The 21,154-nt window shown below is 62.5% G+C and overlaps 2 protein-coding genes across 12 annotated transcripts; one reads left to right on the top strand and one right to left on the bottom strand.

Annotated features, from left to right (window-relative positions):
- Positions 1-67: 67 nt before the first annotated feature.
- Positions 68-4,113, top strand: HPS6 (HPS6 biogenesis of lysosomal organelles complex 2 subunit 3). The gene is made up of 2 exons (XM_080402385.1): positions 68-200; positions 453-4,113. Exon 2 carries the CDS (start codon positions 468-470, stop codon positions 2,925-2,927), a length of 2,460 nt encoding a protein of 819 aa, XP_080258511.1. The 5' UTR covers positions 68-200; positions 453-467; the 3' UTR covers positions 2,928-4,113.
- Positions 4,114-4,227: 114 nt separating this feature from the next.
- LOC308069672 (prominin-1-A-like) lies at positions 4,228-21,142 on the bottom strand. 11 transcript variants are annotated; one of them, XM_080402374.1, is made up of 26 exons: positions 18,584-21,142; positions 17,115-17,218; positions 16,858-17,008; positions 15,484-15,545; positions 15,047-15,252; positions 14,483-14,603; positions 14,279-14,342; positions 13,757-13,846; positions 13,323-13,513; positions 13,180-13,254; positions 12,811-12,874; positions 12,392-12,551; positions 11,992-12,144; positions 11,405-11,528; positions 11,156-11,247; positions 10,864-10,948; positions 10,609-10,767; positions 10,277-10,348; positions 9,995-10,084; positions 9,811-9,864; positions 9,374-9,454; positions 8,990-9,058; positions 8,809-8,898; positions 8,437-8,549; positions 7,220-7,237; positions 4,228-6,858 (listed from the first exon to the last, which is right to left on the bottom strand). In XM_080402374.1, exons 1-26 carry the CDS (start codon positions 18,813-18,815, stop codon positions 6,807-6,809), a joined length of 2,772 nt encoding a protein of 923 aa, XP_080258500.1. In that variant the 5' UTR covers positions 18,816-21,142; the 3' UTR covers positions 4,228-6,806. The 11 variants fall into 11 exon arrangements, 9 of the variants coding, with proteins under 9 accessions (XP_080258500.1, XP_080258503.1, XP_080258506.1 ...); XM_080402377.1 differs by having other exon boundaries at positions 10,609-10,749; XM_080402380.1 differs by having other exon boundaries at positions 18,694-21,142.
- Positions 21,143-21,154: the final 12 nt, after the last annotated feature.

The following is a 21,154-nucleotide window of genomic DNA, read 5'->3' as shown; positions in this document are numbered from 1 at the left end:
GGGCCACCCCCGAGCCGCAGCCCCGCCACCCTCCCCGCACTGGCGACGGAAGTAGGAGTGGGGCGGCCCGGCGCGGCGCGGCCCCGCCCGGAAGCCCGGCGCCTCGTGACTGCGCAGCGCCGCGTCGTGCCCAGCCGCCAGCGGCCCGGCCCCGGCGGAGGGGCGGCGCGACCCGGCCCGGCAGGCGGCCGGCGCGGCAGGTAGGCCCCGCGGGTGCCTGGGGGCGGGGAGGCAGCGGGGGGTCCCCTAGGGCGGCGGTGGGAGCCGGGGGGGGCTGGGGTTGCGGCAGGTCCCGCGGGGCCGGGGGGCTGGTATCTCGCCGGGGGAGGAGGGTGCCGGGGGAGGAGGGTCCCGGGCGGTCCCCCGGGGTCGGGGCGCGGCGGGGGGCTGGGTCGGGGCGGCAGCGGGGCTCCGTGCCCCTGCTCGCCCTGGCGCATGTTCCCGGTGCGCAGGGCGGGCGCCCCAGGATGAAGCGGGCCGGGACGCTGCGGCAGGTCTCCGACTTGAGTGACTTCAGCCGCGGGCACCGGCTGCGGGAGCTGCTGTGCCAGGGGGAAGCGCCCAGCCGCGTCCTGTCGAGCCCCGACGGGCAGCACCTTCTGGTCCTGCAGAAGAACCGGCCGCCCCCCCTGCCCCGCGTGGTGGCCTTCCAGCGCCACGGCATCGCTGGGGCCGACCTGGAGAGGAACTGGCAGCTGCCCCAGCCGGCCCTCGTGGGAGCGCTCTTCCTGCAGAGCCCCGTGACACCGGGCTCCTGGGTGCTGGCCGTTGTGTGGGAGCATGGCCGGACCGAGGTCTGGCATTTCGTGGTGGCTGTGGGCTGGCAGCTGCTGCAGACGCTGTTGCTGTGCCAGGGTGCCCGGGCACGAATCGTCTCCTTGTGCAGCCAGGGAGCCAGCCTGGTGTGGTGTGAGGAGAGGCCTCCCCTGGACGCCCACGGGGACTTGAGCAAGTGTGCCTTCAGGTTCTGCGTCTGCACCCGAGCTCTGGAGGTGGGGGAGCAAGGTGTGCGGCTGGGCACCGTGAGCATAGTCCTGCACAACAGCCCTGAGTACCAGGTCCTGGCCTCCCCCCAGCACATCTTCCTGGTGCCTGCTGCTGCTGGTTTTGCTACCACTTCAAAATTTCTCCTCATCTGGCATCCTGAGAAGGCAAAGCTTACCATCACAGCCCCCTCTGCAGGCTTCGTCCACAGCAAGGTGCTGCGCTCCAGCAATGAGTCAGACTTCAGGAAGCTCCTGCTTGGTTCTGTGGGTCTTCTCTCAGGTTTGGCACCTTTGGACATTCACACCTCTGCTGTGTCTAACACTGGGGGTCTGCTGCTGGTGAGCGGAAAGGGTGCTGTGAACATGGTGGAGCCAGATGGGACACAGAGGCGTATCTTTACCGTAGAGGGGGGGGCCCTGACCCAAGGAAGCCCTGTCCCACTGAAGACCTTTGGCAGCATCCTGGCCTGCGTGCTGTCTGGTGTCCTGTACCTCGTCGACCAGAGCAGTGGAAGGGTCATAGAAAAGAAAATCCTGAGCATGAAAGAGGTCCATTTCCTGGAGTCCCCGGGAGAGGAGGACAGCATCCAGCTCCTCACTCAAACTGGCATTTACAGCTTTAGCTTCTCCAAACCTGAGGACAGCAGCACACCTGAGCTGTGCTTGGTGGAGATGGTGTTTGAGGAGGCCTGCAGATACTACCAGAGGAGGAGCCTCAGCAGCTCCAAGCTGACTGTGGAGAAGCTGAAGAAAGGTGGTGTGTTCCAGGCTCCTGTGGTCCTCACTACCATCCTGCAACACAGTCTCTGCGAGAAGCAGAAGCCAGCCCAAGGCCTCCAAGACACTTACACCAAGCTGTTGAGCACAATGTGCCTGGAGCTACAGAGCTACATGAGCCTGGAGCTCCTCAAGACCTGTGTGGTATGTGCCCCAGAGAGTGAGGTGGAAAGCTACTGCAAGGAACTGGTGGAGCAGGAGGTCAGCCGCATTTTGCATTCTGACATGGACAAGGACAACTTGGTGTACCTGAACTCCATCTTTACCTCCTTCCCCAAGGCTGCCTGGAAGGCCACGAGGAGCTGCCTGCAGCTGCAGCAAAATGGGGATGGCCTTTTGGTAGCCAGGGCCACTCCGGAGGTGTGGAAGAAGGTCCTGGGAGGGCCGCAGCAGGAGGAGGTGGGTCAGAATGGGGTGGTCCCACTCTTTGAGCTCATTTGTGCCTCCTTCCTGAGGTTCAAACCCAAGTGGCTGCCAAGTTTTGTGGAGCTGACCCAGCAGTACGTCAGCATCTCTTGGGCATATGGCAATAAGGAGGGCCCAGAGGGCCGGGTGCCACTGTACAAGAGAGCACTGGGAGTACTGGCCAGGAAGAACAAGCGCAGCGAGGCAGATGATGAGATGGAGCTCGAACTGCTGCTCTGCAGCAAGAGGCCTAAGGCCGTGCTGCAAGCTCTGCACCTTCTCATTCGTCTGAAGCGGTGGCAGCGGGTGGTGGAGGTGGCAGAGAAGTTCTGCAAGCTCAGCCCCTTGCTTAACAAGGAGATATTCACCACGCTGCTGGCAGAGTTTGCCCAGCACCGGGAGCTGGACCCTTATCTGGACATTCTGTGGCCGCTGTGCCCTGCTGAGCTGACTGCCTCAGACATCCTCACCGTGGTCCTGCAGCACCTCCCTCACTCGCAGGAGGACCCAGTGCCCTTCTCCAGCGAGGGGAACCATCTGACTGTAGGCTTGCTTAAGCCGCTGCTGCAAAGAGTTATGCAGCGTCCCTGCATTCAGGATGAGATATACTCAGACGCCTTGCAAAGTCCCACCTTCCCCCCACCTGCCCCACCCCGAGAGCACAAGATCCCCTCAAAAGCAGCGGCTGATGATGCCCCTCAGCTGCCCACAGCCAGGACTTCCTCACCCTCGGCGCTGGTACAGAGTGACATTGTGTGAAGTGGTGAAGCACAACAGGATCCTGAGTCTTGGGTGCATGAGGAGGGGAAAGCTGCATCCACCCCAGGAAATCCTGCCCTGCCTGGCAGTACAGAAGCGTGCTCCTTTCTGAAGCCTCGCTGCAGCAGCATCTCAAAGAGTCCATTGGGTGCCTGGGGTTGGGTGATCTCACCCGGAGCCAGGGCAGGCTTTCTGGCTATTTCTAGCAAGTGCAATTTCATGTGCCCCAGTGGAGGAGCAAATGCCGGGTGCGTTTGCAGATGAAAGCGCTGGCTGCACTACAAGACTACAGAACTGCTCCCTGCCCACAGCACTTTGGTTTTTGTTTGCTTGGTTCCTTTATAACTTCACTTCTGCTTCCCTGATTCTCTAGGCCTGGTGGTGGAGTGGTGGGCAGGGACACACACAGTCTTTCCCTCCTGCCATTCTCTGCTCAGCAGGTTGGGTGGTGCCTTCAAACTCTGCCTGGGAGAAACAGGGCATGTTTCTTGCAGTGGGGTCAGCAAGTCCTGCTGCTTTGGGCTCAGTCAGATGCTAAACGCCAGCGTGGTGCTCCGTGGTACTGGGGGTCCCAGCATGCGCTGGCAGCCGCAGCACTCTGCGAACTGTCTCGCTGCAATTCCTCTGGGATCAGTCCTGTAGCTGTGACTGATTGCAGCTACTTAGCTGAAGAGAGCAGCCTAATTCCCTTATCTCTCTATCCCAGACGGTACCCAAACTCTCTTCTGATCTGAGAAGCTGGCAGCAGCCTGTGCAAGCTTGGTGCTGGCCCTGCCTCTCCCTTTCCTTTGTGGAAGCTTAGATTATGCTGCAGGACACCCGGGGCCCTGTGTTCCCATCTCCTCTACCTTTGCCCTTTGCACACAAAGGGGCTTTGTCAGGGTTGTCTGGCTCATATTGTGCCTCTGTTTGCAAAGTCAGTGTAACTTGAGAGCGGTTTTGCAGGAAAATTCAGGTTCCAGCCTCTCCCTCTGGTGCTCACTCTCTGGCCCCCTCCTCCAGGAGGGAGACCCTGGCTGTGGCTTTGCCCCTGCATTCCAGGCTGTGGTGTGAAGGACCTGTCTCTTGCCTTGCTGGACAGGCAGAGCCTGGCTGGGATGGGGTAGATTCACCTGCATTAGTCCTCTTGAGAGTGGGGTTAAGTGTGGAAGACAGACTCCTTTTAAAAATAAAGGTTCCTCAAGCAGCGCTGGGACAGTGGTGGATGTTGTGAGGATGCACACCCTCAGGAGAGCAGTTTCATTTTGCTTCTGGTGAAAAGTGGCCAAGTTCAGCTCACTGGTACTGGTTCACTGCTGGTGCGTGCTGGGATTGGAGGTCGAGCTGTACCCAAACAGCCCGTTCCCTCTGTTGTACTCGGCTCCTTACCGCTATGAAGCCATGGAGGCAGGAGCGGGTGCGCCACAGAAGTGCCATCCAGGCCGTGCATGGTTGTGGCTGGGCCCAAGATAGAGTTGAGGAAGAGAGAATTATTTCTCAAGAGCTGCAACTTGCCCCTTTGTTCCTGGCTGGAAAACCAGCAACAGGGAGTACCAGGCTGGCCCTGGTGGGAGCCTGCTGCCCCAGGCACACAGTGGCACAGCTGCTGTTGGAGGGATCCTGGTTTATCAAACCACTGCAAAGATGTAGCAGGGCCTCCCCTAGACAAGGGCTCGGCTGCGGAAAGTCTCTGTGGTGGAAAAAAGCCTGGCAAGAGGAAGAGGAACTGCCATAACGGTTCTTTAGAGGCTGGCTGGCTATTGACGAGAACTTCCTTATGGGCCTTGGGCTGCGGCCATAGGGTGCTGCGGGTTTCCCTCCTGTGCAAGGGAGGTGGATTCTGGCAGCTGCCGCTCACGTGAGCGGAGGGAGCCTGGCCTGCCAGGAGAGCCAGCAGCAGCCACGGTGGGTATTTTGCAATGAGCCCTCCTCGCCTCTTCCCTGAGCAGCTGCTGGCTCTACCTGATGCTACTCTCACCTGCCTCCTAAGGCTGCTCAGGAGGAGGATGGACCCAGCCACTCTCAGAGCCATGGCTCCAGGGACTGGGATGCTGCCCTGGAGCAGCACTGAATGGGGAGATGCTGAGAGCAGGCCTCACGCCTTGGCAAAGGCTGTGGCAGTAATTTGCAGGGAGATTTTCAGTGCCAGGGCTGGGTTTTGATACAGGTGGCCACGGTGACACAGCAAACAGGGTGGGTCAAGTTCCCTACCTTCCAGTGCCAGCTCTGTAGAGAAAAGGCCGTGGCGGGAGGCTGAGCAGAGAAGGGAGCAGGGAGGGAGCAGTGCCCACAAAGCCAGAGAGCAGAAACTGAAGCCAGGGGCAGTCCTGCATGGGCTGGTGTCCCCGAAGCATTATAAGGGAAGAGGAAGTGGGGAACGCCGTGCGGTGGGAGCAGAGACCTCCACATGTGGCTCCTAGATGAGCAGAAAGCAGTCACAATTCAGGAGGCTGAGAGTTCAGGGTAGGGGAGAGCAAAGGCAGAGCAAGAGACAAAACTGAGCTGAATGCTTTCCAAGGGTACTGGGAAATCCTGCCCCAAGGACCAGAAAGCGCGGACATCCCTGGGGGGAGCAGGGGCTGAGCTACCCCAGCTTCAGCTGGGTGGTGGGCAAGCATGGGGCTCTCCTTGTGGTCAGGATGGGTGCTAGGGGGAGCTAGCAGGAGGTAAGGCTGGTGCAGCTTCAGATAACGCCTGAAGGAAAAAATAGTGATTAGAAGATATGAAGGCAAATGGAAAAAGCGATAAAGCAAATGCATGTAGCAGAGGCTGAGCTGACCAGCTCAGCCCCGCTGCTCTGCTCCAGAGAGTCTTGGACTTTGCAACGAAGGAAATGAGTCAAGCTGCTCACGTACGTCCCCCATGCCTGACCCAGCTTTCAGGATGGTCCCTGTGCTTGCGCCAAGGAGCAGCACGAAGTGACACCTGCACTTGCTCCACCATGGGTGCAGGCCAGGTCACCCTTGCTATATCTGTGCATGCAGCTCTCGCCGTGCCCACGCATGCCGTGCAGCAGTGTGGGACATGCAGGGGTGGACACTGAAAGTCCCCATGTCACCATACCCATTAGAGGGAGGGAGGTGCAGGCTGCAGGCACCCCATAAACTAACTGGAAACCCACAGGTGACACATAGCAGGTCACTGGAGGGCACAGGAAAGTGCCTGTGCACTGAAGACAGCATGGGATGGCATCTCACGGACAGGAGTCTCTTGCTGTGGCTTGTCCCACGGAAGGACCTGGCATCCCCCCAGCCACTGGTGCAAAGGGCTGCCTGGTGAGGGGAATGTCGCCCAGCCCCAGTGATGCTGAGCAGTGGTCCTGCTTCGACCCATGGGCTGGGTCAGGATTCCAAGGACTGACTGTGGGCAAGGCATGCCTGGGGACCCCAGCAAGAGCCTTCTAGTCCTAGGCACAGCCCCAGCTTGTGCCAGTAGTGGGGAACCCTCCCTACCCCTACCCGTGTCCTTCCATTGCAGCCAGATGTGAAGAGTGCAGCCACATGTCTGCAGTGCATGCAAACACCCCATTTATTGTTTGACACCAAAAAGCCCTGGAAAGAGTCGGGCTCTCTGCAAAAATAAATAGTCACATTTTTCAAGTGGGAGGCCTGGGTGAGCAGATTCCCGCTGGCCAGCAGCATAGGCTGCAGTGGCGTGGACCGTACAAGCTGCCCTGAGCCCATGGGATCTGGTCTGGGGGTCTGAAGTCACACCTGGGACAGTGCAAGGGGCAGCTTTCCCCACCCCCCTCCCACACATACCAGGTCATCACATAATGGGAACTGGGGAGAGGGTTTCAGCTGGAAGGTCCCAACCTCCTCCCTATCATCCAGGGAGAAGACGCAGCAGACAGAGCAGCTGTGTCCATCTCCTCCATGCTTATGCTGTGAGCAAGAGATGCTAATGCCTCGTGGATGGCCGGGGGATTTTGTAGAAGTTGAACATGGGTGGCCTGCAAAACCAAAGTCACTTATGTCACCCCCAGTCACAAAGGGAAGCAAGGGAAAGCCCACGATGTGCTGGGATGGCCAACTGTCATCCCACCCCTGTCACCCAGCCCCACAGGGAAGAGGGGATGGAGACACCCCCCTGACACCAGCTTGGGGGAGGCTGGGAGCAGCAGCACCCCCAAACATAAGAGTGTGGGAAGATGATGGGGGGACCCCAGAACAGTCCACACTGCACAGCTCCCACCTTCCCAATCCTCCCCTGGCACCAGCACCCTCCTTGGCCCCCTCCCTTTGTGCCCTGTTGCCCCTTGTGCCACAGGAACTGCCCCCTACCCCACACAGGGACCTGGCACTGTTACTTACATCTCCAAGTCTTCATTCCTGGAGGAGAAAAAGAAAAATAGAGGACAGCGTCAATGAAGTGAGAAGATACCTCCTGGGACAGCCCAGCATCTCCTGGTGGGGAGGTCTCCCCCAGGGCACACAAAGAGGACACAAGGGGTCTGCAGGGTGCTATGGTGCCCTCCATCCCGGCTCCCCCACCTGAATACAGAGCATGGGCTCCTACAGCCCCCCGAACGTTGTTGCCCCCAGAACATCACTGCTCCTTCCCCAGGCAGGCAGAGTGAGGCCCCACACTTGCCGGCTCAGTGGCACGCAGCTCCCCCACACCACAATTTCAGTTCCCCCAAGTCTCCTGGGCAGCTGAGCCCATGTCTGCAGCTGCCGGCCGCAGGGGATGTGAAAGGCACCAGGGCCACTGCTGGGGACCCGGAGCACAGCCTGGCTCAGCGCCACGGCCCGCACACACCGTGTACAGCCCCAGCATGGCTCCTGGGAGAGCCAGAGCATGGATGGAGGAGGAGTGGGGCAGGCAGGGAGGAAGGCTGGCTGGGGCTGCGCAGGGCACGGGGATGCCGCAAAGGCTGCGACCCTGGAGCAGAGCGCTGGCATCTGGGGGGCTGGGGTTGGGGAACCCCCAGCCACTCGGCTGCACTGCAGGGCCAAGACATAACCCTCAGCAGTTGGAAATCCAACTGGAAACCGCTCACTTGCCGTGCTGGTGGTGAGGCTGCTGGAGTCACTGGGAAAGGGGCCTGGGGGGCAGCCCCATGGCGCCGGCGGCCCCGGGCACTCGAGCAGCCACTGCACCCTGGTGGCAACGATGCCAGCGGCGCAGCACGTTGCATTCTGCGCAGCGCACAGCGGTGCTGCCGTCTGGGCGCCCCCGCACGGAAAACGGTGCAAAGCAGAGTGAGTCGGGTGGTGGACCCCCGAGCCAGGCTGGGGGAGCATCCCTGCCCTGTAAGCCAGGCTCCTTCCTCCGAGGCGGGGCTGCTCACCCCTTCAGTTGCCCAGAGAGGAGTTACAGAGCGGGCAGAGCCAGGCTCCTCTGCAAAAACATCTTCATCCTCAGAGACTGATGGTCCCTAGCCACCTCCCTCATGTCCCCCCCCACCAGTCCATATTGCTTCAGGATGAGCCCCACAGGCTGCCATGGGGTACACGAAGGGGCGGTTTGCAGTGTGCGGTGGGGACCCCAGACCCAGTGTGGTTGCAGGGGGTGGGTGGCTCCTCACCTGTAGACATCAGCAACGTCCATGCGGCGGTAAAACTTGGCAAGTCTGACACCCAGGATGATGCTGGGCAGCAGGAAGAAGGTGCACCAGCCCAGGCTGAACCAGAAGGCGTTCTGGATAGGGGGAAGAGAGCCATCAGGGCCCAGACAGAAACTGGGACAGCCTCTTCTGCTCCCAGGCCCCCAAAGACCACTCGCCCACCCCTTCAGAGTGGCCTCTGTTCTTAGCCATCTTAGCAATCTGCCAGGAAGATGCTGAGCCCTGCCTGCTCAGGACAGATGGGTACCCCTCATCCTGTGCATGAGGGGGACAAAGGGACCTCATTGCCACACACCACACACGCTTCACCCCACACACTGCTGCCCTGCTCACCAGAGAGTCCAGGATGTAGTCACAGGTGATGGTCTCCACATTATCCAGGGTTTCAGCTATGGGCTTGCAACGTGCCACATCTCCTGTCAGCTGGGGATGCAGTGGGGACAGGACATGGCAGTGTCCCCAAACCCCTGCAGCCTATCCTCCCCTTCCCTCCACCAAGAAAGGCTCAACTCACCCTGCTTTTAGCCCACAAGATGTAAGTCTCAAAGAAGTCCAACAGCTCCTCCAGGAAGGCCCACGTCTCCTGCAGGGGGGTGAGCAGAGAGTGGGGATTGCTGCACCCCCAGCCCACTCCATGACCCACGTCCCCTCCATGTCAGGATCTGGGCTGTCAGACCACCTCAACCCAGCAGCAATGGGGCTGCAAGGAGTGCCCCAGTCCCTTGCCAGGGGTGCCATAAGGGGAGGGGGCACCCAGGGGTGCAGGGGACCCCCGGGTAAGACAACAGAGCAGGACAAGCAGGCAGACATTGCCTGGCATCTCTGCACAGAGGTCTTGCTGTGGGTGGCCAGTCACATCCCCACCAGGTGGCCCGGCAGCAGGGCAAGGAAAACTCACGTTCTTGATGATGTTTGCTGTCTCCCTCTCCAGGAACTGCTGGGTTTCACTAGCTTTGTCCAGCGCAGCTTTTGTCTGTGCCTGGTGTGAAAGGTGCTCTCAGCAGTGTGATGGGGGATATGGGATCCCTGCGTCTCCCCGACCTTGCCTGGCAGCAACCCCCGAGGCACAGTGTCTCTGAGCTGTGGTGTCCCCGAGCAGTCACACACTGGAAGCGCCCAAGTACCTCGGGTGGAGGGAGCCTGTGCCTGGCAGCATGGGACCCCCGCCCTCTGCCCCATGAGCAGCTGCTACAGTGCATGCCTGGGGAGTCCCACAGCAGCCAGCAGCCCCCCAGACTGCAGGTTAGCCCCCCATCTCCAATGCAGGAGCCCAGGGGTGCTTTGCAGGGTGGCTCGGACTGGGGTGCGCTCAGGAGGCCCCCTTGTGCAGCTTACCTCAAGCTGGGCAGCCCTGCTCTGCACCAAGTGGATGTCCTCCTTCAGGCTTTGCTAGCGATGGAGAGAGATGGGTCAGAAGTGTGGACCCCACAGCTCAGCCAAGACCCCACCAGCAGGCTTCAAGCTCTGGGGGAGCCCAAGCCAGCACCCCCAGGACCTTCCCCACCCCAGCATTGCTCACCAGCAGCCCTGAGAAGCTCATCTGCATCTCCTTGTCCAGCTCCCTCAGCTTGCTAGCATCAGCCTTCAGGTCCTCTTTCACATCCATGCCCTGGAGGAGCTGCAGTCAGCAGCACCCCCAGCACGGGGGTCCCTGCCCCATCACAGCCATCTGATGGGGGGCTGGGCTGGAGAAAAGAGCTGGGCGAGGGTGAAGGGCCTGTCTCCCTCAGCACCCGGACAGGCCTGCAGAGCAGCCCCCACAGCCAGTGGCTTCAGGGACAGAATGGCCATGGTCTCTCACCACTTTGTCTGCCAGCTGTTCCAGCTCTGCGGCCAGATCCAGGAGGCTTCCCTGGGTCACATTTTGATCCAGCTAGAAAAGGCAGACACCGAGCCATGAGAATGGGGAATGGGGCTCAAAGGGGGTCAATACCCCACCCCTGTGGGGCACAGTGGAGCCAGAGAATCTTGGGGGGAGGTGCCTGATTGCCCCAAGGGGTGACATGGATGGCAGGGGGACACCCTGGGAGCCTGTGGTGGGACTCCCACAGCAGCAAACAGGAGGGGGCAGTGGACCGCCTTCAACACACATCTGGAGCCCTCCATCCCAACACCTGGCTGCCCTCAGCCCACCTCCAGCGTGGGGGTGAAGTCAGGGGGCTGCCCGTCCTGGCTGGTGTTCAGCAGCAAGTCTCTCTGGCTCTGGCTGAGCAGGGAGATGGGGCTCAGGGTGATGTTCATCTTCTCAAAAGATGCAGAGATGTCTCCTGTGTACTGCCGGAGCAAGGAGAGCTGTAATGGGCCATGGTGCTGGCCCCTCATTGTCCCCAACGTGCCATACCTGCACCCCCAGCTCTGCCCCCCAGACCCTGGCATCCCTGCACTCACCTGGCTGATGTTCAAAAGCTCATCCAGGGACACACTCTGGTCTAGGTGCAGCGTTTGCCACAGGGCAGCATCTTGCTGGCACTGCCTGTGAGATGGGGGCATGGGGCTGAACGAGGCAGGCAGGGGCCACCCCCTCCAAGGGACATGTCCTCACCCGCGCAGGCAAGTCCCACCTCGCTCCTTCCCTGGCATTGGTGCCTGCCTGCAGTCAGGGCAGGTGGGGAAAGCTTCCCCCATCCTGGGGAGCATCCGATGGTGCTGAGCAGCTGTAAGAAACTCTACTGAGACCCACCTGTACATCTCCAAGAAGTTTGCGGTGTCACCTTCCTGGCCCAGCAGCTCTGACAAGTTGAAGCCAGGGATCAGGCCAGGGGTGTCCAGGAGCTGAGAGAAGGGAAGAGAGAGAGAAACTAGACATGGTGCAGGGCAGAACTCTTAGGAAAAGCATCCCAAACCAACCAGCACTGTCTCCACTCCACCAGCAGTCCTCGGAAAGGCAGGAATGGCTCCAGACAGGTGTATCTCCTCACGGGGACCTCACCTGAAAGAGCTGCTGGCTGCGCCAGGACTCGCAGATGAGCATGTAGATGTTCCCCCCCAGCACGAAGGTGATCACCACCAGCAGCATCAGCAGCCAAGAGAAGATGAAACTAAAGCCAACTCCTCTGCTGGGACAGAGACTCCATCAGCCCCCGAGGCCCCCGTGTCCTGGCACCAATGAGCCCACAGGCTGCACACCCCCTGCACCATCAGCAATGCCAGGAGGCACCACCGTTCCCGCAAGCATGTCTCTTCCCTGCCTCCAAACCCCGGAGCACGGCCAGGCTGTAGCCAAAGCTGGGACCCTGGCGTAGCTTCTCCCAGCTTTGCAAACCACCACCCACCCACATGGCCATGGGACCACGCTCACACTGCCAGGCCCCTGCCGGTGAAGGGCAAACAGTCCCCGCGCCAACACCTTTCACCAGCACCGTATTTTACCCTCGCATTTACCACCTGCACGCTGAGTTGCCATGGGGCAGGCCATTAAGCTGCAGTAATCTGATGGGCTTGAGCATCCCCAGGCCAGCCCTGCCCACCCATCCCACTGCTCCTGCACACATCCTTGGCAAGCCAGGGGATCCTCACGCCATGAAGAAGTTCCCACCAACGTTGGAGAGGCTGCTGCGCTGCGTAGGCAGCACACTTTCCTTCAAGCCCAGGGGTCCCAGCAGCAGCCCAACAGTGTTGCAGAGGACCACCAGCAGTACCACGCAGCACAGGACAATACACACGCTCCACCTGGGGCGAGAGGAGGGGCAGGAGTCAGGCAGCAGGACCTGGCATCCCACCAGCTGCCTTTGTGGGGAGGAAAAAGCCCCCAGGCACCCTGGCAGAAAAGAGGCAGGGTGCCTGCAAGGCACAGCTCTGGCTCCCTTGCACCCACAGCCCCAGCACCGAGCAAGCCCCCACCTTCAGCAACTGGAGGACTGAGAGCCTGAATCTCTCTGGACAAGGGAGATGAGGAATGCAGCAGCCCCTTGCCTACCTGAGCCCATCCAAGGCGATGATCGGCTCCCTGTACTCCTCCAGCACTGACGTGGCATTGCCCACAAAGGCCCCAACACTCTCCTCCACGTCCAGGAGTGGCAATTGCCCCTGCAAGCTCCTGATCTCCTGTCTGATGAGGCCCAGCTGGTCCTGGGTCTCTGCAGGGGACAGGGACAGGTTAGCACTGCGAGCTGCTGCCTGGGGCAGGTAAGCCTGGGGCAGCAGGGTCCCGGAGAGGATGGGAAGGGGGCAGTCATGGCCAAGGATGGCATTAGCATGATGGCACATGGGGACAGCCAGGGCTGCAGGCAGCAGGGTGGCAGCAGGGGAGGTCTCCAGGCAGGGATAAGGTGAGAAGGGAGGAGGGAGCCATGGGAGAGGGATAGTTTGGTGCATGGGGCACAAAGCCCTGCTTACTTGTCACCACATCCCGGGACTGCTCTTGCACCTTGGCAGGGATCATGTCCAGCGTGCTGTTAACCTGTGTCAGGGCAGACACAGCAGACAGCTCATCTCCCTGCCCGCAGCCCAGGGCTGAGCAGCACATTCCCTCTGTTCCCAGATCCCGGTGGCACAGGACAGCCAGGCTCCCCACAGCACCCTGTCCACCACACCAGCGCCCAGGAGCTGTGGGGGCAGCAGGCAGGCAAACCTCCGGCCAGCCCTTCCATCCGTGTGACAGCAGTTGCCTACCAGCAGGGCTCTTCCCAAGCCACCTCCTCACAACACAGCCCAGCAATGCCAGGAGCACCCAGCCCCGTGCCTGGGTGCCAGGGACCCCCATACCTTCTCTAAATCCGCCGTTATGTTGGAGCCGGACACATCACCCAGTGCCTCCAGCTGCCGCTCCACACTGGGGATCTGTGGGCAAAAGCCTGGGGTGAGGGGGCTGTGGGGGGGCCCTCATCGCGCACCCAGCCCCTCCTCACCATGCTGAAGTTGGTGCTGAAGGCAAGGCCGCTCAGGGACACGTTGCTGCAGGGGTGGCCGCAGCGCCGCAAGGTCTGGTTGAGGCCATCCCGCAGGCTGGCCAGCCGCCGGCTGTGGTTGCTCTGCAGCTCCTCGAGGTGCAAGCGAGTGCCAGCGATGCTGCTGAAGGTGGCTGCCAGCGTCTCCATCCCTGGGGAGAGAGCAGGGCAGGGGCTTGTCCTCACCCAGCTGAACCTTGGGGACCCATCAGAAAACACAGCATATGGGCACCCCCCAAAGTCCCAGCATTTGCCCCAGGCTGCAGCTGGGAGGCCAGATGGATGCCCTCCCTGGGACCTTCACCCAAACATGCACCTACCCCAGTTCTCAGCCCTGATGTCCCCCCTAAGCCCTCGCCAAGGCCCTGCCAGCCCCCCAGAGATGGGGCCACTACCTTGCAAGAGGCTCTGGAGGGATCCCAGAGCCCTGTCCGTGCTGCTCCTGATGCCAGAGGTGATCATGCCACCCAGTTTGGGCCCAATGTCTGCAGAGATGAGGGAGACCATACCAATGACGGGACGCCCAGGGTTCCAGGGCTTGCAGAGGAGCTGCTGAAAACACTGACACACACAACCCCAGACCCCATCCCATACACACTGCCCCAGCAGGGGGCAGAGGGGACACCCCCACCCCGCCACTACCTGCATCACCCTCCCAGAGAGGAGCCTGAATGGGGAAAAGCAGCCGCTGGAGTCGAGTGGGAGCCTGAAGGGGCCCTCAAACCCACCCCCTTTAGATATCCCTGTGAGAACCACCCCAGTGGCCCCCAGGGTCAGCAACCATCTGCAGGGCAGCAAGGCACACCCACGTAGCACCCCCAGTTGCTCCCCCCTCCCCAAGCACCCCCAGCCCTGCCAGAGCAGCCCACTGCAGGTGCACAGGGATGCTCCAGCCCCACTCCGCCTCACACCCTCACCCTGGAGGCTGCGGTTGGCGTGGCCCAGTGGGACATCACTGCTGTCGATGATAAAATTGATTTGCTGCAGGGGTAGAGATGGGGTATCAGTGCATGTGGGGACCCTTCCCTGCCTCCAGCCCGTGTTACCCTTCCCTATTTGGCCTGGCCTGGCCCCTTGCTCCCCATCAGGGACCCCAGCTAGGGTGGGGGGACCAGGCATGCCTGGGGGATGGAGGCCAGATAGGTGTGGACGTTGTCCAGGGTGTTGTTGACATTGGGGAAGGTGTCGCGCACAGCCTGGGAGAAGCGGCTGTTGCTGATGAAGGAGCAGACATCACCAGCCCTACAAGGGAAGGGTGACAGGGTCAGTGTGTGAGGAGCTTGGTACTGATGCTCCCCCCCAGGACCTTCCAAATCCACCTGTACCAACCCTAGGCTGCAAGGTCTGGAGAAAACTGCTGAGCCCTGCTCCCAGAGCATCCCAGTGAGTGCCCTGCACACAGCCAAGGGACCAGAGATGAGGGACATGGGAAACTGAGGCACAGGGGAACCTGGTGCCTGACACGCCTGCATTTCCCCACAGCGAAGCTGTTGGGAAGGGTCTGCACCGTGCCAATGTGCAACCCCCCGGGGCCAGCTCCCCACTGCTGCTGCTTCCTCTCCTTTGTCCTGCCGTGCCGGGATCTGCTCCTGTGAACAATGGCAGCTTCCTGCCATGGCTGCCAAGCGCCGGCGTTTCCACCCTCCCTCGGGTCCCATCCGGAGCCTCCCAGCCAGTGCACTCACAGGAGGAGAGCAGAGACCAGCAGCAGGGAGGCCCAGAGCACCCGGCGTCGCCAGCTCATCCGCTGGCCCTGCTTCTGGTACATGCGGCCCCCACAGTTCCCACAGCAGCGGCAGCAGCAGAAGCAGCATCCCACCAGGGGCACAAGGATGATGAAGAGAAGCCCAATGGCCACACAGACCAGGAAACCCAGTTCGTAGAGCAGCAGCTGGGAAAGGAAGAATGAGAAGCAGCATAACACTGGTGCTCCCAAAGGCTCCCCAGCTCTGAGGGTCCTGTCCAGACCCCCACAGGGCAGGATGGGTCCCCCCAGGGGGTTGTACATCTCCCTTTGCTGCTGCCCAGCACCCAGGGCTCAGTCTTACAGCAGCACCCACCAGCATCCCCCAGCCCGTGGTGGTCTGGGGCTGCCGGCTCCCTGGCCAGGCTGCTCACTCACCTCCTGGACTTGCTTTCCGATGGCCTCCTCATCCTGGGGCTGCCCAAAATCTGCAATCAGTTCTGGGGGGACAAGGAGCAGAGGGCTGTGAGCAGGGGCTGGGCCCTGGGGGGCTCTCCAGAAGACCTCCACCCCCTGCTCACTCCAGAGAGGGTCTCCCGGCACTGGGCATCACCTCCAGCACTGTGGCTTGGAGAGGCTGTTGAGTGCATGGCATGTTTCTCCCTTCCAGCTGTCCCTCCCCATCCATTGTGTCACACAGCCTGTTTGCACTCAGGAAAAGCACCACTGCCAGCCCCCTGGCTCTCAGGGGTCCACAAAGCAAGGGGGTCCTCACTCCAGTGGTCACCAGGGGCAGGCTCGGGGGAGGATGCTCCAAATACCACCTCAGCTACCCTCGGGCTGCCGTCCTGTAGCCCAGCCCCAGGCAGACAGTCGGCTGGCAGTGCCAGCGTGGGGTGGATGCTGCAGCAAAGTCCCCCCTGCCATGCTGCCTCTTTCATCCCCAGGGCTCACTCTGCTTGTGCCCCACGGACTCATTACAAGCTGTGCCAGTATGTGGTGCCATGTGATTGTACCCTAATATCTGCATGAGACAAACAAGGCCATAAAGCCATTGCATTATCTGACAGCCAAGTATTTGCCTGTAAGTTGCTGATGACCAGAGGCTGAACACAGCAGAGGAGAAAGCACAAGTGCCAGCAGCCAGGGTGGTAACACCCTAGGTGGGTCACACTTGCCCCAGGGGCATCAAGCAGCCACAGGGTCCTGGCATCATCCATGCAGACCTGCAGCAACTTTGGGGCAGAGCTGTGGCAGCGACACATCCCCTTGGCAGTGAAGGAGGGAGGGCGAGCGCTGGCAAGTTGGGCAGTGCACAGGGAGTGCCTGCAGCACAGCCATGAGGGTGCTGGCACCGGGACGCCCTGCTCTTGGTGGCTCCAAGCTGGGTCCTGCCTAAGCATACCATGTCATCTGCAGGCACAGAGGGCTGCAAACCAGGCAAGGACCCCACAAACTTGCAGGTAGTGTGGGGTTTGCTCTGCACCTTGTCTTGGGGCCTGGGATAAGGATACCTGGAAGCAGGATGAGCCAGGACTCTGCAAGGTTGGCACTGCCACCAAAGTCTGTCCTGGGGCTCACCTGAGACTGCCCCACAGTTGTGATGGGGCACAGGCAGGACACAGCTAGCAGTCCTTAGTAACCCCACTCCATCCCTGCACACCCATGCCTCTCCTAACACAGCACCCCAGCATTTAAATGCTGGATGCACAGTCACCAGTGCAGGAGAGCTCAGGTGGGACCCCGCAGCTCCAAGCAGCACCCCGCACCCCACCCCACCCTTGCCAGCCCCCCCCCCCGCCATGCACCCACCTATAGGCAGGGCGTTGGGCTGCACCAGCCGCAGGAAGCCATGCACCATCCCCACCAGGCCCGGGGTGCTGCTCCCCGGTGCCTTGGGGCCGGGGCCGTACACGGGCTGCGAGACGTTCCCCAGCTCCATCGTGGCAGCTCCGGCGGGTGCCTGGGGACAGAGAGGGGCTGTCGGTACCGTTGGGGTGCAAGGCCACACAGGCTGCCTTGCCTTCTGCCTCCAAGCAGGAAACACAGGGAGAAAAAAAATCCCGCACCTGCCCACTCCTGCCCGGAAGGAAAGAGCTGCGGGAGAGCACCGGGGAGGGATGGGGAGCCCTGGGAGTGGCGAGGGCTTGGGGGGGATCCAGGCAGGAGGTGCCTACGAGGGACCAGAGGGGCTGTGGGGGATGAAGCGGAGACGAAGCACTTACCCTCTCCTCTGGCACCTCTGTGCACGCACGGCTGCCGCAGGGCCCAGCCACACAGTGCCAGCGCCAGGGCTTAATGGTTTGTTTAAGTTTCAGCTGCAACTGCTGAAAAGCTGCTTGCCGAGGCAGGCGGGGATGCCGGGGATGCCCCACCCTGACCCTGCCACCTCCTGGCACCCAGCCACCCCGTGCCACCTCCCCATACCTGGGCCAGGGTCACCACCAACCTGTCCCAAGCCGAGCATGGGGGACAAACCCCTCTTCTTGCCCCCTGAGGAGCTCCCGAGCCCTCTGGTTTACTCCTGTCCGAACCCAAGAGCTGGGTGACCCACGGCGATGCCTCCCGCCTGCCCCCCCGCCAGCACCGGCTGCATCCCTCGGGATGGGGGGCGCTGGGCTCGGCACGAACCAGCTCTGCCCACACAACCAGGGTTTTGCATTTAAAACCCTCCCCAAACGGGGCACTGCAGCAAACCCGGCGTTTCCCACGGCACCCCGAGCCCCCCGGGCGGGGGCAGCCCAGGGGCCCGCAGGCGGGATCTCTCCCCCGTGGCTGGAGGTCTCCCCGCGACCCCCAGCTGCGCCCCCCGCCCGCCCAGCCCTCCCACGCCGCGGGACACACGCGAGGCTCTGCCCCGGCCGCAGCCCCCTGGTCCCCAACCCCCGCCGCGCCGCCGGGGTCCCGCCGGGGCTCCGGGAGCCGCAGCCGGGGGCGGGGGGCGGGCGGGGATCGCTCCCGGCTGTGCCGCGGACGCACCCGGTGGGCGCGGGGCAGGTGCCCCGGGGGTCGCGTCCCGGCGGGCGGCGGCGGCGGGAGCTCCGCGGCACGGCTCGGCACCGGCACCGCGGCGCGGGCAGCCCCGGGAGGGGCGGGCAGGGCTGGACGGGGCCGCCCCTTCCGCCCCGGCCCCCCGGGGGCTGCCCGCCGCCTGCTGCCGCCCCGGCCCCCGCCCCGCCGGGAGGGAGCCCCCCGCCTCCGCGCCGGGGGGAGCCCTGCTCCTGCCCCCGCCCACCCTGACACCCCGCATCTGCCCCCAGAGACCCCGCTCCTGCCCCGTCCCACCTGGGAGAGCCCACCGCCGCCGTGCCCAGCCCCTCTGCCCCCCGCGCAGGCTACGCTCCGTCCGTGCCCCAGAGAGCCCGCTCTGTCCCCACGCTGCCAGAGCCAGCGCTGGCCCCTGCCACAGCCCCCCAGCCCCGGGCCGCCCGCGCTGCCCCCCTCGCCCCGACGCCAGCCCTCAGCTGTGCCCCGCATCTCCCCGGGGCAGCCGGTGCCCGGGGCACATCCCTGGCCCCTGCCCCAGCCCCGTGCCCACCAGCGGGGGCTCCGGCTGAGCCGTGCCCCTGTGTCCTTTGCACGGCCAGGCTCCCCGGCCCCCCAGCGCCCACGGCTTGCTGGCTGCCACCTCCTAGGTTACTGCTTAACTTCCTCTGGCACAAGCTGGCATCACCGCTCTCCGTGACCTTGGGCGAAGGCGGCACAGGGAGGAAGGCAGCCCTGCCTCGGCATTCCTCCTGGCCTGGCTCGTGCTGGGTGCCAGGACTCATGTGGGACTGTCTGGCTCAGCACTGGCACCAGGGCAAGGTAGTGGAAGACACAGATACACCCTGTAGAAGGGAGAAAAACAAAAGCAGTTTTTTCGCAGCACTGGGGCTGACGTGGGGAGGGAGGTTTGGGGGTTTCATGGGCATCCTTGGGCTTTCCAGCTCAGACCTCAACCCCAAAGCATCGCCTCAGGGCCCTCCACCAGCTCCCAGGGGCAGAGGACACATGCGGAGCCAGGCACCAGGAACCCTGCATGGGATGGAGCTGACTGCCCTGTGTGCTGCGCTCCCCCAAACCGGAGTGTGCCCAGCTTCCACGGCTGGCGTGTGGGCAGGATCGGCCAGGCATCCATAGGTTCCTCATGGATGGAAGAATTTGCTTCTGCAGGGCATTGCTCCCCTTTAGCCCAGGGCATCCTGCTGAGGCTCCTAGAGCTCAGTGCACATCAGGAGCAAGGATGTTGACGCCTTAGCCTGGGGTGCCACCGTGCCATGGGTTCACAGGGGCCACCTGGCTCCCACCTGCCCAGCCACGAGTTCCCACCATGGCAAGTGTATCCTGCAGCCCCCCTGACCCCAGCCGCATCAGGGGGGAGGGTGGCAAGGTGACATCCTTTGGTGCAGATGTCAACATTAAGCCCTACCCCTGCTTCAGAGACATGGGCCCAATCCTGCCCCCACCCTCTGCTGCATCAGCCGTGTTTTAAGAGCCTGGTTTCCCCTTTTCCATCCCAGTATTGCCAGATCTGCCCCCATCCCAGCAATACCTGCAGCCACAGGCTCCTTGCACTGCACATTTGGCTGGGGGGGTTGCATCGGATGAGGCACCCACAATTTAAGCCCAGTGTCCCCATGGCTGGGGGCTGGACCCAGCTGCCCTTATACCCCCCACCCAGTGGGGCCAGCAAAATGCCATCTCTGGGGTCAGCTATCTGCCCTAGTCTGGGGGAACTGGGGACCAGCATCTTGCCCCCACTACTGTCACACAGCCTCCCAGCTTCTGGAATGAGACTGGGGTAGCCCCCACGGAGGCTGGTGCTGTGCCTCCCCCGGTCACCTGTCCCTCCTTTGCCTGCCGCCCCCCCCCCCCTCCCCGACACCTCCATGCTGTTCTGCTGCTGCTGTCCTGTTCCCACAGTGGGACTGCGCCGCCCCCACTGCTCCCCAGGGGACGTGCCCATCGCCCTGGTGTCAGGGCAGGTCCTGAGCCACTTGTTTGCTCTGGCTCTGGGACACGGCTGTTTCCCAGCAGCCCCGCGCCCTGTCCTTGCTGGGATTTCTGCTTTCCATGGCGTGGCAGGGAGCCGGCGGGGGCCTGGCTGGGGCCCAGCAGCCAGAGGCAAGGCAGCATTGTCCCAGGAGCACAGCGAGCCCCACGCCTGCACCCTCTGCCGGGGCACTGGGGACACGAGGGGACCCCCACTCTGCTTTGCCCGCACCAGCTGCGTCCCAGGCTCAGAAATAAGTGCTCAGGACAGCCTCAAACCGAAAAGTCGTTTTATTGGTACCATACATGACTCATAAATGGCACAAACTATGGAGGGGAGGAAGGAAAAAAAAAAAAAAAAAAAAAAAAAAGAAACAAAAAGGCATTACAGTGTGCCGGGGTGAGGGGGGGGGCAGTGAGGGGCTCTGCACCCTCCGTGGGAGCCCAGCAGCGTGGCAGCGAGAATCGTACCTTAATTGCAAAGCAGAGCCCCCCTCCCTGCCACACGGGGCTCCCACCCTGGGAGCCCACCCCGGGAGCCCACCCCCCACCTGCAAAGGGGCTGTGGGGACCCCCGTGCCTGCGCCCTCTGGCTGTGGGCTGCCCCTGCGGGGGCCCCGGAGCTGATGCCGGCGTCTCTGGGGATTCTGGGCTTGAGGCCAGGCCAGGGCTGAGCCAAGGGGCTCCCATCTCCCTGCCCGACCCCGGGGACAGCAGAAGGAAGGGGGACACAGGGTGTCCCCCACCCCAGCGAGGCCACCCTCTGCAGTCTCAGCCACGAGTGGGCAAAACACAGGGTGCAGGCAAAGCCCCTGCTGCAGGCAGAGCCCCCATGCAGGGGGCAGACCCTCAGTGACATCTGCCAGCCTCCAGCCCCGTGGGGCAGCGGGACACGTGCGGCAGGATCCCCGGCAGGGAGCTGGGGGGTGTCTGGCAGAGAGAGTGGGGTGCACCCCCTCTCTCCCCCAAACTGCGGGGCTGCTCTGCCTGCCCCAGGCTCCCTTACACACACACAGACATACAAACCTCTCGCACACGCACTCTTGCAGACACCCCCCCCCTCCCCACCAGGGCAGTCCCCCCACCCCGGCCACCTCCGTGGCAGTGCTCACTGCAACCCCACCTCGGGGCTGTG

This window comes from Falco punctatus (assembly GCF_963210335.1).
Source record: "Falco punctatus genome assembly, chromosome: 9".
Taxonomy (NCBI): Eukaryota; Metazoa; Chordata; class Aves; order Falconiformes; family Falconidae; genus Falco; species Falco punctatus.
This window is presented reverse-complemented; position numbering and strand designations above follow the sequence as displayed.